The sequence below is a fragment of the Nuphar pumila genome, chromosome 3 (assembly GCF_984573655.1).
Source record: "Nuphar pumila chromosome 3, dmNupPumi1.hap1.1, whole genome shotgun sequence".
In the NCBI taxonomy this organism is placed as follows: domain Eukaryota; kingdom Viridiplantae; phylum Streptophyta; class Magnoliopsida; order Nymphaeales; family Nymphaeaceae; genus Nuphar; species Nuphar pumila.
Window position 1 is genome coordinate 14,628,358 of NC_143251.1, and position 15,658 is coordinate 14,644,015.

At 38.1% G+C, this 15,658-nt stretch overlaps 1 protein-coding gene across 1 annotated transcript; it reads right to left on the minus strand.

Moving 5' to 3' along the window:
- Positions 1–1,399: 1,399 nt before the first annotated feature.
- LOC149842076 (AP-1 complex subunit sigma-2-like) lies at positions 1,400–14,534 on the minus strand. Its single transcript, XM_090001275.1, has 7 exons — positions 14,457–14,534; positions 13,436–13,471; positions 2,863–2,954; positions 2,684–2,792; positions 2,565–2,600; positions 1,860–1,946; positions 1,400–1,786 (listed from the first exon to the last, which is right to left on the minus strand). Exons 1-7 carry the CDS (start codon positions 14,457–14,459, stop codon positions 1,715–1,717), a joined length of 435 nt encoding a protein of 144 aa, XP_089857401.1. The 5' UTR covers positions 14,460–14,534; the 3' UTR covers positions 1,400–1,714.
- Between the last annotated feature and the right edge of the window lie 1,124 nt (positions 14,535–15,658).

Here is a 15,658-nt window from a genome sequence, read left to right on the forward strand (position 1 = left end):
CTGAAGAAACCACACCCAGAACAGAGACCTGGTCGCCCCGGCTCAGCCTGATGGTTTTGACTTTTTGCAACGACTTAGGCAACTATCAGGATTTAATGGATATAAGGATTCGATTATATATAAAAGAGCGGGGTTTGGTATGAACATCAACACAAGTTAATATATTGGCAACTTATCGTTTGCCACCCATATCGCATATCAGCTATATATATAGCTTATATATCATTAATTTATCGGCAATTTAATTACTATTTAATATACATAAAAATCAGTAACATTTGAGGCACTAAATTAATTTAATTAGCTGCAACCATTAAGTTAATCTAAAAAAATGTAAACCAAGAATGCTTATATACAAACCCATATGAACTTAGATGAAGACGAAAGACTGCAAAAGTATGCTTTTTAGAAGGCAATTTCCACTGCAGCAAATGTTCAAGTGAAACAGAAATGAAAAATAAAATTTACCAAATCATTGGAAGACAAAAGAAAACTTAGATTATACCATGAATTAATGAATTTAGACTAACAGAAAGGAATGACATGAGAAAAATTAAAGAAAAAATAGGAAGATAAATAGAGTGCAACATGCAAAGATTTGCACATAATTAAGTAGATTAGAACCCCGACCTTGGCAAATACACAAAGTGAAAGGAAAAATAAAGAACAAAAAAAGAAGGATAAGAGAGCAAAAAAAAAATACCTTTTATAAAAACGAGTAACAAAAATATCAATAAATTGAACAACTCTCTCAAATGAATACCTTAAAAATCAGTTTCTTCCTAAACCCACATCATTTTGGATGATAAAATCTGGAAAAAGAACAAAAGAAAGGAAAATATAGTGGTTTTTGTTGAAAACTTATTGTGACATCGCAATACCTATATTTTTAGCTGTTTTTTTGAGAAATTTATAGGCGCTGAAACAAATGGCGATATATAGCTATATATAGTTGTTACCATGGGTATGAGGTTAGCCAACATCCTATTAGTCGAATATCCTATTGGCCACATCCGACCCGACTCATCAGAACCATTTGCGTCCCAACAAGGTGTGAAACTCAATTTTATCGTGGCTGTTCAGCTTGAAGCATTAACAGCAAAAGGGTCAGACTTGGACTATCAAATTAAACCAAGGCGAATGGTGGGAGGTGTATATTCAGGAGCCGAAACAAGAATCTTGCTTCTTATTCAATGACAATTAACCTCGCGGAAATGTGATTCACCTGACCAAATGACAGAAAGAGGGTAAATTGAACCAATAAGAATGCTTTGATCAACTATAAATTGCAGTTATTATCCAAAAAAAAGAAAAAATATATAAACTGCAATCAGTAGATCATGAGAGTTCCTAGCAAAAGCATTCTCTAAGAACAGGTATCTTTTTATTCCTCAAATTAATCCAATGATATAAGATAAAATGAATTCGTCTCAGTTTTTGCACAGCTAAAGTGAAAAGTCAGACAGATGATAAAATGTCAAGGAAATCAATGCAAATATACATTCTTGAAAATACAAAGTTGAAAGAGAAAAAAAGGAATCAAAGCACCATAAGAATATCTATGCTTGCATCTTCAGATACTGGAGATGACCTCTCCAGCCTGCAGTAGTCTCTTAAGTACACAACAACTGCATCTTTAATGATCTAGAAATACCAAGACACAAGAACACTAGAAATTACACAAAGCTGTATTAATGCAGGTCATGCGGCACCTCTATTTTGTTGCTTGTGCAATTATATTGCTTAAAGAATTAGCCTGCTCTTTAGCACTTTCCACCAAAGAATCCTGCATTCCATGACCAAATTTTTAACATATAATCCTTGGTGCTTGCAGCTAAAATTGATGTGTTGTGACAAACCTGTGCAGCTATAAGTCTTGCAACAGTCTTCTTGCTCGGCTCTTGAAGTTCACCAGCAATCAAAAGCTCATCCAGGATGAAGTATGCCTAAAATGCCCATCACCGACCAAAATTTGTAGGACGAACCAGAAAAAGAAAAGGGAACAATTCACTGAAGCACTTCTGAAGGACGTCTGAGCGTTTAGCATTTTCAACTCACAATCTCTATATATAGTACAAAATAGTAGGCCAACAAAGTTTGGTGGATAAAGTCACACACACTCTGATTTAAGAACCCAACAACTGACTCGTTTGATTGCAGAATATGTACACACTGAGTTTCCCAAGATTTATAATAAAACCTAAAATCCTAAAATGTCTCAAGAAATTGTGTGTGTTCAAGCTACAGTCAATTATACCTAGAATCTGATTGGGATCTCATGATGAAAGTCATTTCGACGATATTTAATTTCGACGATGTGTTCAGCATGGTTGATTTAGTGGGAGTCAATCATTTTTTTCTATGAAAAAACATGTTTTCTAGAGTTGGGAAAAACTTGTACATCCATAATCACTCGATTTTTGAATTGGTAAGAAAACCTGTACACAGGTCGGTTTCCGGAAATTCAAAGGCCAGTTCCTACTGGAAAAATACATCACATCTATAATGTTGGATGTGACGGTATATATATATGTATGAAAGAAAATAATTGATTATCATGTTACCTTGTGGAAATTGAAGATTAGGTCTAATTCACAAACCTGAAAAAACAGAAAAAAGCAAAGCATAAGATAATTTCCATATCAAGAAGAAAGCCAGCGATACTGATGAGCCATAGGCTTACACTGCCGAAATAGCGATCAAGTATCTCAACAAAATGATGTATTATTTCGAGTATTTCCAGTTCATTGGCATCCTGATCTACGCACATGCAGAAGTAAAGGCTAGCATATCTGCAAACCACCCAATATTGCATTTGTGAGGCCAGGAACACTAAGAGTGGAAAAAATGTATGTCATGTACCTTTTATAGACAACTTTGTATCCTCTCCATTCAACAAAGTTACAGAGCTTTGGGCCTCGGGTAAGAATCAATCCACTGAGCTCTCGGATCACCTTTAAAAAAGGATTGAAGGAGAAAATATAACATCAATATAGCAACACAAACATTTAGCTCTCTCATCAATTGCAAACCGTTGTAACTGGTGAACTCCAAAGAAAACAAGGAAAATAAATGAATTGACGATGAATTTAGGAGTTCATGAAAAAAATAATGCCTCAAAAAGAACAAAGGCCAAAGCGCCACTTGTATCCATATTCATGAGAAATGTTTCAAACAAAAAACAATTCTATTTCACTCACAGTGAAATGGATTGGACTGATATGAAAGAGAAAACTGGAAATTATAGGTATGGAAATAGTACAGTGGTAATATGCCAAGAGGAACAATTTGATGCCTAATTAAGAGCAATAAATCCATCTTCAATGTAAAAGCTATCCAGAAGAGAATCCACTGTAAGTTGCAACACCGCCAGCAACAGTGTCAAATCATCAATCACATCAGAATGAAGTTGCAACTTTGCACCACACTAGTCTCATGTAATTGATGGCAGCTCTGTCCTATTCCTATTGCTGTTTCCTTTGCCTCTATATATTCTTTTCTTGTCTGGAAAAAAGAACCAAGCCTTCTACCACATGAATCCACATCAATGTTGTGAAAAGCGTTGTGGCGTAGTGTAGCGCTCCACCAAAAACTGAAGCGAGGCGTAAGGTGTAAGCCTCAGAAATTTTTTTCTTTAACTTTAAAAAACCCTTTAAAAATATCTACAAATACAAATAAATAATAGAAATGCTTTATTGATAAAGTAACAATCAATAAGAAACAGAAAATTGCAAATAAATAGCGAAGTTAACATTTTTTCTTCTTCTACAGAAAATTGCAAATATAAATAGTTTTCTTTCCTTCTTTATTTTCCTTTATTTTCTTTTTTTTTCTTTCTTTTTTTCTTTGTTGCGCTATTTACCTGCGCCTCAAGGCGAGGCGTGCTATTTGTGCCTTGAGGCGCATTTTTGATAACTATGATCCACATTTAGTAAGCAGTAGATTTAAGAAATGAAAGAAAATTTTGCTTTCCAGATGGTATGTTGAATATATAGTAGGGCTGTTGAAAATGACTAATGATGTAATCTACATAAGTAATACCTGGAGCATGAGATGCATGTAGGGACCAACAAGTCATTCATATGGAGCAGGGTTTTGAGCTTGTTCACCATCTGAAGCATGCAATTTCCTACTCTACTACCTAAGGGGATCAACAACCTTCCTATAAAAAATGTAAAACCATGCAGCAAGTTTAAATGTGAACTGAATCTGGGACAAAGTACATCAATGAGTGAGCAATCTCAGTCCATAAAAGTAAAGAAATACCATATTTGGCATCTCAACCAAGCCCTGCAGCAGCTGCTTATTGGGAATGCAATCTCTGAACTGCTGGAAACAGTGTTATTAAAAGCGCGCCTCGCCTTAAGGCGAGGGCCTTTGTGCCTTGAGGCGCAAGCATAAAGCGCAAATGCCCCAAGGCGTGCGCCTCATACGCCTTGAGGCGCATGCCTCGGGGCGAGGCGCACCTCAAGGTGAGGCGTATACGCCTTGGATTTTTAATAACAGGGCCAGATAAATCAAGAATTCTGGCAAGTTTGATCGCCTACCCAAAGCCGATGATCTTCGACAAGTCTGCGACGAGATACATTGTTATGTATGAGTATCAGACTGCTGAAGGGAAGACAATCCATTTGTATATAAATGGCAACTGTTTAGAGGATCCAGTGCAGGAACAATGGGGAGGAGGAGAGCCAGTACACGGCTGTCATCTCTGGCTGCCGCGGCGATGTTGGCGATTCTGTCGGCCGTGGAGGCGGCGTCGCCGAAGGCGAGTGACGAGAGGAGGGAGGTGGAAATTGTTGCACCTGTTGCTGTTTTCAAGCTGGTGGAGCTGGTTAAGGACTTGGGGGGGCTTTGGAGGGAGAGAGTTAGCCGGCGGCGACAATGGGACTGGGAACCTGAGCTCTACTCGGGCCAGTTCAGACCGGCAGCTGCAGCTGGGCTCGTCCAGAAGACCCTTCGGAGAGGGAGGTATGGCGGAAGGGCAGAGAAGGCACCCAAGCTCGGGGGCCTCCGGCCAACCCCCTTCTGCCTGGCCGGTGGCATCAGCAGGTTTGCTTCTGCTGGCGCCACCGGGGGGTGGGTGGGAGGAGGGGACAGAGAAGAAAACAGAAGATGAAAAGGAAAGGATGGAGACTCACCGGAGTCCGACGGGTGGCGATGCACGAAGGAGAGGTGGTGAGGAAGAACCCTGGTAAGGGGTTTTTTCTAGAAAAAAAATTGGGGGGTCCGGTGGGTGCTGGATCCGGGTTGGGTTAAAGAACCCCAAACTTGAGAGAGAGAGAGAGAGAGAGAGAGAGAGAGATTTCTGGTATTGCTGACAAGATGTATGACCAAAATTGTTTAATTTACATCCTTAACATACTCATCGTTCGTTACATAGCTCCCCAAGGCCAAGGGATTTGCTCATGAGACCTATGTCCAAAATTTCTTCACCTTAGCCTCTGCCAGTTTGCTCCCTAAGGTGTGAAAATGTCTCATTGGATCATGTCATGTTACATAAGTTGAAGCCAAGGGTTTTACATGTAGATATGGAAACAGATCGGATTTGCTCCGTATCCAATTAAGTGTATATTTGGTAGAAAGTTTTGATCCAATTCTAAAGAGAATCTGATAATGTAAGTTCAAAACTGATTCACATATATTCATATCTCCATGTCTGGTAATAATTTGTCAGATTGGATTATGGATCCAACTTTACACCATATCCATTTGAACCCCTAGAGTCATTGGTCAGGCACTTGTGGACCGGACTTGAGCAGCACTTGACTTGGAATGACTGTTAACCAGATCCAACTACCGATTGGAGCATACGTGATACTGAGTCTGGACTATCTGGGGCCTTGGGGAGCCCAATGTTGTCGGTCGATATGTATCGTATCTGCAGAAAATCGCTATGCATCACCCTGAATCAGCTATTTTTTGATAAATATAAAAAATATGAAAAATCAAAATTTTCATATTTTAAATATTATTTTAATAGTTTTAACACATGTCATGTTCTGTTTGACGCATAATATTTTTTATTATCTTTTGGCTGATACAAAATGACTCCCGAGATTTTGCCGTTTTTAACTTTTGTCACTATGCATTGGGGAGCCAAAATGGATACTGACTTCTATTTTTGGGGTTCTTTAAAGAAATGAAGTGTTGGTGCAGGAAAGATGCATCATGTTTTTCATGCATATTATTTTGTCACCAGTGAAATTATTGATTTTACGATGGTTGTTGCTTTATCAATAAACCAAATTTTATTTATTTATAATTTTAAATATTTTTTAACTCCGCCTGTGTAGTTATACACTGCCGGTCCCAAGCCCGGATAAAGGAGGAGGGTTGCGGTAGGCCTGTGACAGCCAGCATAAAAACTTTGTCATATCCTATGAAAATGAACCAATATGAGAATTTCGTTGGGGCGTTCCCTACTGAGCGACGCGCTGTACTCTCTAGGCCCGGAGGCAGTGATAAATGTGCAAGGGTTGCTAGGTCGTCGCCCAGAAGCGACGTGTCACACCGGCGCTCGGGTGTGGTGTCAAATAGGCAAGGGTTCCCTCACTTTGTTGGACGGGTGGGGGTAAAGAAGTTAGTCCAAGACCATAAAATTAGGTTAGCCACTTGGAACATAGGGTCTTTAACTGGTAAGTTGGTAGAGTTAGTAGATGTTATGTGTAGGAGAAAGATTGATATTTTATGTCTTCAAGAGACCAAATGGGTAGGTGAGAAAGCTAAAGTGATAGAACCTTGGGGATATAAGATTTGGTATACAGGAATAAATAGGAATAGGAATGGAGTAGGGATTGTTATGAGTCGTCAGTTTATAGATAATGTAGTTGAGGTCCGTAGGAAGGGTGATAGAATTTTACTTATTAAATTAGTATTAGGTACGGATATTATTAATATTATTAGTGTTTATGCACCTCAAGTAGGTTTAGATGATTCCATTAAGCATCAATTTTGGGAAGATTTAGATGGAGTAGTACAAGAGACATCTTATGGAGAAAAGCTTTTCATCGGCGGTGACCTTAATGGACATGTAGGCATTAGTAGGGATGGATTTGAGAATATCCATGGAGGCTATGGTATAGGAGAAAGAAATGAAAGTGGAGAAAGGATTTTAGATTTTTGTTTGTCCTATGATATGATCTTAGCAAACACTTGGTTTAGGAAGAGGGAGTCTCACCTAGTAACATTTAAAAGTGGGGTTAATACGAGTAAGATAGATTTTTTCTTACTTAGAAAGAGAGATAGGGGTTGTTGCATCGATTGTAAGGTTATACCAGGAGAAAGTGTAGCTACACAACATAGAGTCTTAATTTTAGATCTTAGAATTAGACAATGCCGCAAAAGGGATAGACATAGGATAGATCCTAGAATTAATTGGTGGGCACTGAAAGGAGCTAAACAAGGAATGTTTGTAGAGCAGGTAGTTAAGGAAGTTGATTGGTGTCTCGAGGAGGATTCAGAATCAATGTGGAATAAGATAGCGGGTGGTATGAGAAAAGTAGCTAAGGAGGTATTGGGTGAGTCTAAAGGCGGTGCACCACTAGGTAAGGATACATCATGGTGGAACGAGGATGTCAAATTAGCTATTAAGGTTAAAAGAGAGTGTTATAGAAATCTAAGTAAGAGTCGTGATAATGAGAATTTGGAGAAGTATATGATAGCAAAGAAGGAAGCTAAAAAAGTTGTTCGAAACGCGAGGGCTAAGGTATATAAGGAGGTTTATGACAAGTTGGATACCAAAGAAGGCGAGAACGATATTTATAGGCTTGCAAAGATGAGAGATAGGAAATCGAAGGATTTGGGTATGGTTAGATGTATCAAAGATGAAACGCAAAGGGTTTTAGTCAAAGATGAGGAGATTAAGGAGAGATGGAAAGATTATTTTGATAAGCTATTTAATGATAGTCATGCTCAAGATCTTGGAGACTTCTCCATTCCTTTTCATGAGATAAATCGTGACTTCATGCGCAAGATTCAAAAGAAAGAAATTGCAGAGGCTTTGAAGAAAATGAAATCAAGAAGGGCAGTTGGCCCAGATGGTATACCTATCGAGGCTTGGAAATGCTTGGGAGAGAAAGGTTTAGAATGGTTGACAAATCTTTTTAACTTGATTTGGCGAACAAATAAGATGCCTAATGAGTGGAGGAAGAGTACTTTGGTGCCTTTATATAAGAATAAGGGTGATATACAAGATTGCACAAACTATCGTGGTATAAAACTCATGAGTCATACTATGAAACTTTGGGAGAGGGTGATTGAGTCTAGGTTGAGGAAGGTTGTCATGGTATCGGAGAATCAATTTGGTTTTATGCCTGGAAGATCAACTATGGAAGCTATACATCTTCTTAGACAACTTATTGAAAGATATAGAGAGAGGAACAAAGATTTGCATATGGTTTTTATTGATTTAGAGAAGGCATACGATAGAGTACCTAGGGACGTTCTCTGGTGGACAATGATGAAGAAAGGTGTTTCTCTCAAGTACATTAGTATAATTAAAGATATGTATGAAGGAGTAGTAACCAATGTCCGCACTTGTGGAGGGGTGACAACTAATTTTCCGATAACGGTTGGGTTACATCAAGGATCTGCTTTAAGCCCTTTCCTATTTGCGATAGTGATGGATGAGCTTACGAGATCAATTCAAGAAAATGTACCGTGGTGTATGTTGTTTGCTGATGATATTGTTTTGATTGATGAGTCTAGAGCTCGGGTTAATGCTAAGTTAGAATTATGGAGACAGACATTGGAAGCTAGAGGTTTTAAGTTGAGTAAGAATAAGACTGAATATATGGAATGTCGGTTTAGTAAGCAACGAAGTAGTGATGGGAGTGTAGTGAAGCTTGGTGAGCAAGATATACCGGTGAATGATTATTTCAAATATTTGGGATCCATCATTCAAAAGTATGGAGAAATTGATGGAGATGTAAATCATAGGATAAAGGTTGGGTGGATGAAATGGAAAAGTGCTACTGGAGTGTTGTGCGATCGTAGAATGCCATTGCGGTTGAAGGGAAAGTTTTATAGGACGACTATTAGACCCGCTTTACTATATGGTACGGAATGTTGGGCTGCCAAGAGACATCATATTCAAAAAATGAGTGTAGCTGAGATGCGGATGCTTAGATGGATGTGTGGAAATACAATAAAAGATAAGATTCGGAACCAAGAGATACGTAAGAAGGTAGGTGTTGCACCCATTGAAAATAAGATGCGAGAGAATCGTTTACGGTGGTTTGGACATATTCGGCGAAGGCCTAATGATGCTCCAGTTAGAAGGTTGGAGAAATGGGAAAATATATTTGTTAAAAGAGGTCGGGGTAGGCCTAGGAAGACTTGGATGGAGATGATAGGAAAGGATATGAATGCTTTGAACCTCACCGAGGACATGGCGTTGGATAGAAATGATTGGAGGAAAAGGATTCATGTGGAAGACCCAAAATGAATTTCTTTTTTGGTTCATATCGCTGACCCCAATTGTTTTGGGATGAAGGCGTAGTAGTTGTTGTTGTTGTATAATTTTAAATATTTTTTATAAGTTTTTTTTAATTTAAAAAAAATCGAGGCTTACGCTTTACGCCTCGCCTCAGATTTTGGTGGAGCGCCTCGCTACGCCTCAACGCTTTTCACAACACTGGCTGGAAATAATTCATCAATTACATATAAAAGAAAAAGGTCATGATGCTTAGCTATCTAATTTGGAAGCAAGGGCTCATAGGAGTAACAGGAAAGGAATCAAATCAAACCTCTTCAACTATTTTTTAGGTTCCTACTTTGAGCAATACAAGGCCTTTTGCAGTAAAAAAACTGGGTCAGAAGGCCCTGGAAAAAAGGTGAAGACCCACAAGGATAAACATTTTCCACATCCATTTACACAAATACAGTTCCTAAATCAAAACAATTGAAACAAGATCATAAACTGTAATGTATTGAGACTGGAGCAAATGACTTGCCAAAATCAGTATGATGCTCATGTCTACAACCTTTAGTGATGGGCCTATAAATGTATCCCTCTAAGATACACACATATATCTAGATTCTGTCACCACTGCACTGCAATGTCTCAACAGGATGTTTAAAAACATCTTGTGTTGAAAGCAATCCATCAATAGTGGCATGGTCCCATTCTAACTTTCCTACGCCCACTTGTAACACTAACTCAAAAATAGAAAAGGCAACGTGATCCTGAGATGAGAAAATGAAGAACTTAGTCCTCATGTCCCTCTTGGATAGCAACATGAGGGTACAAACAAGGGAAAGTGAATAGCTATTTGTTAAGAGCTGGCTGAATATCATATGAACAGTCCCAAGACATAGAAGCTGGAGTAAAATGTGAAGAACATGATACTGAAATTTTATGAATAAAAACCCTAAAATAATAGATGAAGTCTATAGTTTAAGAGAAGAGTACTCAGGTGGAAAAAAGAGTGTAAATAATAACACTGTCCCCAAACAATTATAAAGGAAAAACAATATTTAATTTCAAATTTGCAACACATCCAAGATACACATACAGTCGCTCCAGCTGGAACTTTTATCTCCTGACCATATTGCAAAGCCTAAGAGGTCCATCAAGCATGACAAAATTCTTTCTATTAACAAATTATTCCTGATATATGTAGAAGGAATTGTATTAATTAGCTACACTATGACAAGAACATCCTTCGCCTAAAATTCTCAATCATTTATGTGGAAAGCAATGTCTCCGCCACACAAGTCTGTTTGCCTAAAGTTTTAAATTTCAAATCCTTATTAGATGATATCATGAGACAATAATGAATAAAATGCAGGAATGATACTTACTAGCAAGAACAAAAATCCCCAAATCCTTGATTAGACAAGGGGAGGCACTGTATACACATGAATGGAAGAAAAATGGGAAAAATTACAGACTAACTACAAGAAAAAGCAAGCATTTCCTAACGATCACTACAAGCAAGTTTCCGAAAAACCTCACCAAATAGATCAACATGCCATGGCAATCCAAAATACTTTAAACACTCATAGGGTTCAAACAAGAAGAGGTAACAGAAACAACCTGGGAAGGGCAGCCAGCTACTAAATCAATTGTGACATGAAGGCTAATTAAGTAGTACAAATTACATATTGTTGGCTCCAATCTACTTCCTTCACCTGTAATCATGCACCTCACGACTAAAAGAACTACCACCAAACTTGCACTCTATCTAGAACATGGTGAACCAAAGAAAATTTTTGGGGAAACAAAAACACTATATTCAAGTGCAATAGACTCAATTTTGAGAATGCTTCAGTATGTAAATCAATAATAGATCAAATAAAAGGACAGGAAAGAACCAGAAAGAATACTTGCATCATGGAGCCACAAGTACTAAAAGAAAAATCTAGATCGAGAAGCCAATGTGCCAGCTAAGTACATGAGCACCAGAAAAGACAGCAAGCTATGTCACATGGGTACGGGTACGGGTACGAGGGTACGACACAGCAATTTCTAAAATTATGGGGACACGGAAATATATATATATATATATATATATATATATATATATATATATATATATATATATATATATATATATATAAAGAGTTTGGGTTTGGATCTTGTATGGATCCATATTAAAAAGAAAAAGAAAAGTCTATAACTTTTAAAAAAAGTATTTTTTTAAGCTTCGTTGACCAGGTTTGATAAAAAGGGGAAGGGCTACGCCCTCCCCCCCCCCCTCCTCTCTCTCTCTCTCTCAAGGTTTCGCCCTTTTCCTTCGCTCTCTTGTTGCAGCAAAAAGAAGAAGACGAGGAGGAGGTATGGCCCACACTCTCTCTCATTCTTCTTCTCCTCCCCGTTGTCTTTTTCTTCTCCATGGTTCCTCCTCCGCCTGCTGCTGCCAAGGGTGGGAAGGTGAGGGTTTTGACAGGAAAAAACAAAAAAAAGAGTGTCAGTTTCTTCTTTTCTTCTTCCTCCTCCTTTTTCTTCTTCCTCCCTGCCTTTCACCCGAGGCGAAATAAAAAATTGGGTATAAAAAAATTTAGTTTGGGTTGGGTTGGGTCAGGTCTGGGTTGGACCCGGCACGGAGCAGTGTTGGACCAGCGTACCCGCACAGCGTCCGGTACCAGCACCTGTGTCATCATGTGTCGACATGGGTACGGCAGCAAAAGTGCCATGGCTGTTACATAGACAGCGAGTAATATAACAGGAGAAGAATATAATCTTGCTGCTCAACTCATGGGTATGTGCACATACATTACGATGTACTGGTGGGAGAAGCACCAAATAGATTAAAAGACAGGACATCAATGAAAATGACCAAACCAAGTCAATTAATGGATTTTAACTTGGCCAATCCAAGACAAACGTCCATACCTGAATTACACAAATACAATCAATCAATAAACAGAAGGAAAAGAAAATTTATCAATAAGGGAGACAATCTTGTAATGGTGCCAAATAAAGATAATTTAGGAAAGCAACATCCTCTTGAAACTTAAAGAGAAACACTGCATGAACTTCTAGAAACACCTTAAACACATGAAAATTTGACTTAAAACGCTAGAATCACCACAACATAGAACATAAACAACTGATATCAGAAGTTTTCAGAAATCATCAGAATGCCCTCAACAAAAAAAACTTAGCTTGGTTAATATATGTCCAAAAGCATACATGGAATCCAAAATCCATGTAAAAAGGATTTGAACGCAGCAAACAAGAAAGTGAGTTGTGAGGGTATGTATAAGCCTTGCATCATCGTGTTTGAAGATCATTGAATAATTAGTTTCCCCTGTCTAAAAAGAAAAAAAACTTTGCCGCAAAATGAGGCTCAAGCACAGAATAGAGCAACTGATAGTTTACTTTGTTATTCTTGGATATCTGTTTTCATAGGTTTGAACTGACAATATTTTCTCAACTGTCATCATCTTGCATCCAATAATTACATGGCAATGAAGATGCGTATGTCCCAAATGTTCAGACTTTTCTGTTCATAGGTTTGTTTTGTGATTCTTAGATATCTGTTTTCAAAGGTTTGAATTTGACAGACCTTGTTCATCATGACCTATTAGCTTCTACATTCGTATCCGCAATGCTATTCTCTAACAATCTTTTAAGTGAATACAATCAAATGCCATCTGGTTTTGACTACAATCCATTCTAGTTGTACCCATGAAATGATTTAGCAACAAGAAAATTACCATATAGCTCCAAAAAGTTAGAACATAGTCCTTACAAGTGTAGAACAATAAAAATTTGGCATGAAATAAGATCTGGATGGCATCTTAAAATGTTGGACTAAGAACAAAAGCTCCAGGTTTTAGCCAAGTTGAATGAATAATGAGAATTTAACTACCACAGGAATTAAAACAAAATAAAGAATACTAAATAAAAAATTACATAATCTAATCGGTTCACCTTAGACCTCTCCTTCTGTGCATAAGGTGAATACCATTTTGTCAACCTCACCTTGCCTTGTCGGCTTATCAGAAGCACAAAGTGAATCTGGGCAACAAATTGCAGATCTGTTCATTAGCTGCAAGTTATGATCAAATGGAGAGCAAAGCATGCACTTCCACAAAAGAACATCACCTTTATCTTAGACTTATCCATGGAAAGAAAAAAAAATTGACAAGACATGAACATGACACGAAGATAGGACAGCCGAGAAAGCAAGCTAAAATCAATATATAAATCTCTCAGAGAACATGTTAAAATGGAAATTAAATATGGTTCCCTAAGTTCCTAAAGTTATGGAGTCATATAAGGTATCAAAATTCAAACTGCCTCAAGATTATGAACTCAACTAAGAGATCTCCATAAACTAGGCCCAAATTTCATTCATGTGTCACATTATGTTTTAGCTTTTGATCTTTAATATCACAAAGATATTAAATTTAAGGCAAAACACTTATCAAAGAGTATATATTGTACTTCTTTCGATTTTTTTTTTCTCATGTGATCTTTTCTGCTTTAAAACTTAAAAAAAACAAAAACAAATCCTAACGTCCATGTATTTTTCTTAAACCATTTGAGTTGAAACAGGCATGCGAGGAAAAATAAGTGTAATCTCTTAGGAAAACAACATCATCTCATTAAACAAACAATCCACAGATGCAACTGTCTCACGAACGGCCGGCGGCGAGATCGAAAACAAAAACCATAATCGAAGCACCAAATGCGTAATATCAGAGAAGGGAAAGCAATGGAAAGGAATTTCTCAAACCCTAAAAGTTCGTGACAAATCCAGATTTTTCATCGCATAGCAAAACTACAACTCTGGAAATCTCTCTACAAAAGGAACCGATAAAATTCACCAAATCAGGGTCATCTCGAATAGCAAAACGAAGGGGGAAATTTGACAAAGACGACCAAAAACGCATCAACGACTAGAAGAAAGAAGAAAAAAAACTGAGATTATGCAAGAAAAAAAAACCCTAATTTCGCCTGTAGGGCTTTTGCTACTGAGAAGGGGAAGAGACGGACGCACCATTTTCGATCGGAAGTCGGAGGGACTCCTCTCTCTTCTGCGATCGCGAATGCCACAGATCCCAAAACGGTCGTGCTGTGGATCTCAAAAGATGGGAGAGGGAAGGAGGAAAAAAGGGTGCTGGATCTGGACCTGGATGTCAAAGAGTTCGGATCCAGTTGGGTTCCGTGAAGGGTGGGCATCGGACCGGACCGGCCCAGCCCAGCCCAGCCAGCCACGTGTCGGGCTTGGGCCTATACCTAACTGGGGCGACACGGGATATATATATATATAACATAATATTAGGTATTATATATTATATAATATAGTAGGCCTGGCCTAGCCCGATTATGCCTTGTGTGTGGCTAGGGTTTTCCCAACAGGCCAACCCGGTGCCCCACTCCTACGAGAAGGTTGTGTACGCAAATCAAACGCCCCCTAGTCTGAGGGGGGCTTTGCAATTTTTGGCTATTCTGGTTTCGAGTCTGATCCGAATCTTGATGTAACCGTTTGCATCTCTACTGTGAACAAGTGTGACCAATTGACTGTCTCCACCAATTACCATGTATAAGAAGAATCTTTTAAGAGTAAAAAATCAATGACTTAGAATTTTTATAAATATTCAAGCAAAAAATGTCGCATTATATATGTAAAAAGTTTTCAATGTGATGAGAAAAGTGTTAAAACATAATTTTTTCTCAAGTTTTGCAAATGTTAGGTTTTTACATTTTGGAAAACAGTTTAAAACAAGTTTGCCCCATGCAAGTAGAGTTTTTGACAATCCTAATGCAAACAATTGATAAGAGTGCAGGCTAAGGATCTAATGAGTTAGAAATCATTCAAAGGTTCAAATCTGATGGGCGTCACCCCTTGTTCAAGACGAAGGGTAGGTCAAGGGGTAAGCCCACGGAGATGTAACCGTAAGTATGGCAGGCAAAGCCAGCGCGGTTAGGTCTCTGCTCCTAAGGGCGGTTGCTCCGTGTAAATATCAAAAAAAAGTTGTAAGATTCAATCTAATCACATAATTGTGTTCAGCATGGTTTGTTTGCTAAGGATCCAGTACTTCATTATTTTTTGTTAGCCGTTCTTATTTTTTCTTTTGAAGCCATCCAAACAATATAAATTCCCTTCAACGTCACAATAACAGAGAGTTAAGTTATATGAGAAATCCTCTTGGTCCTCATTAAGTCTTGTTGAATTGAATTACAGGTCCTCATTAAGTC

Excerpts from the sequence above, each read along its gene's own strand:
- LOC149842076 (XM_090001275.1), bottom strand. Across the intron at positions 2,793-2,862 it reads TACAAAGTTGTCTATAAAAG|ATATGCTAGCCTTTACTTCT; the intron begins GTACATGACATA and ends GGTGGTTTGCAG. Across the intron at positions 1,787-1,859 it reads CAAGACTTATAGCTGCACAG|GATTCTTTGGTGGAAAGTGC; the intron begins GTTTGTCACAAC and ends CATGGAATGCAG.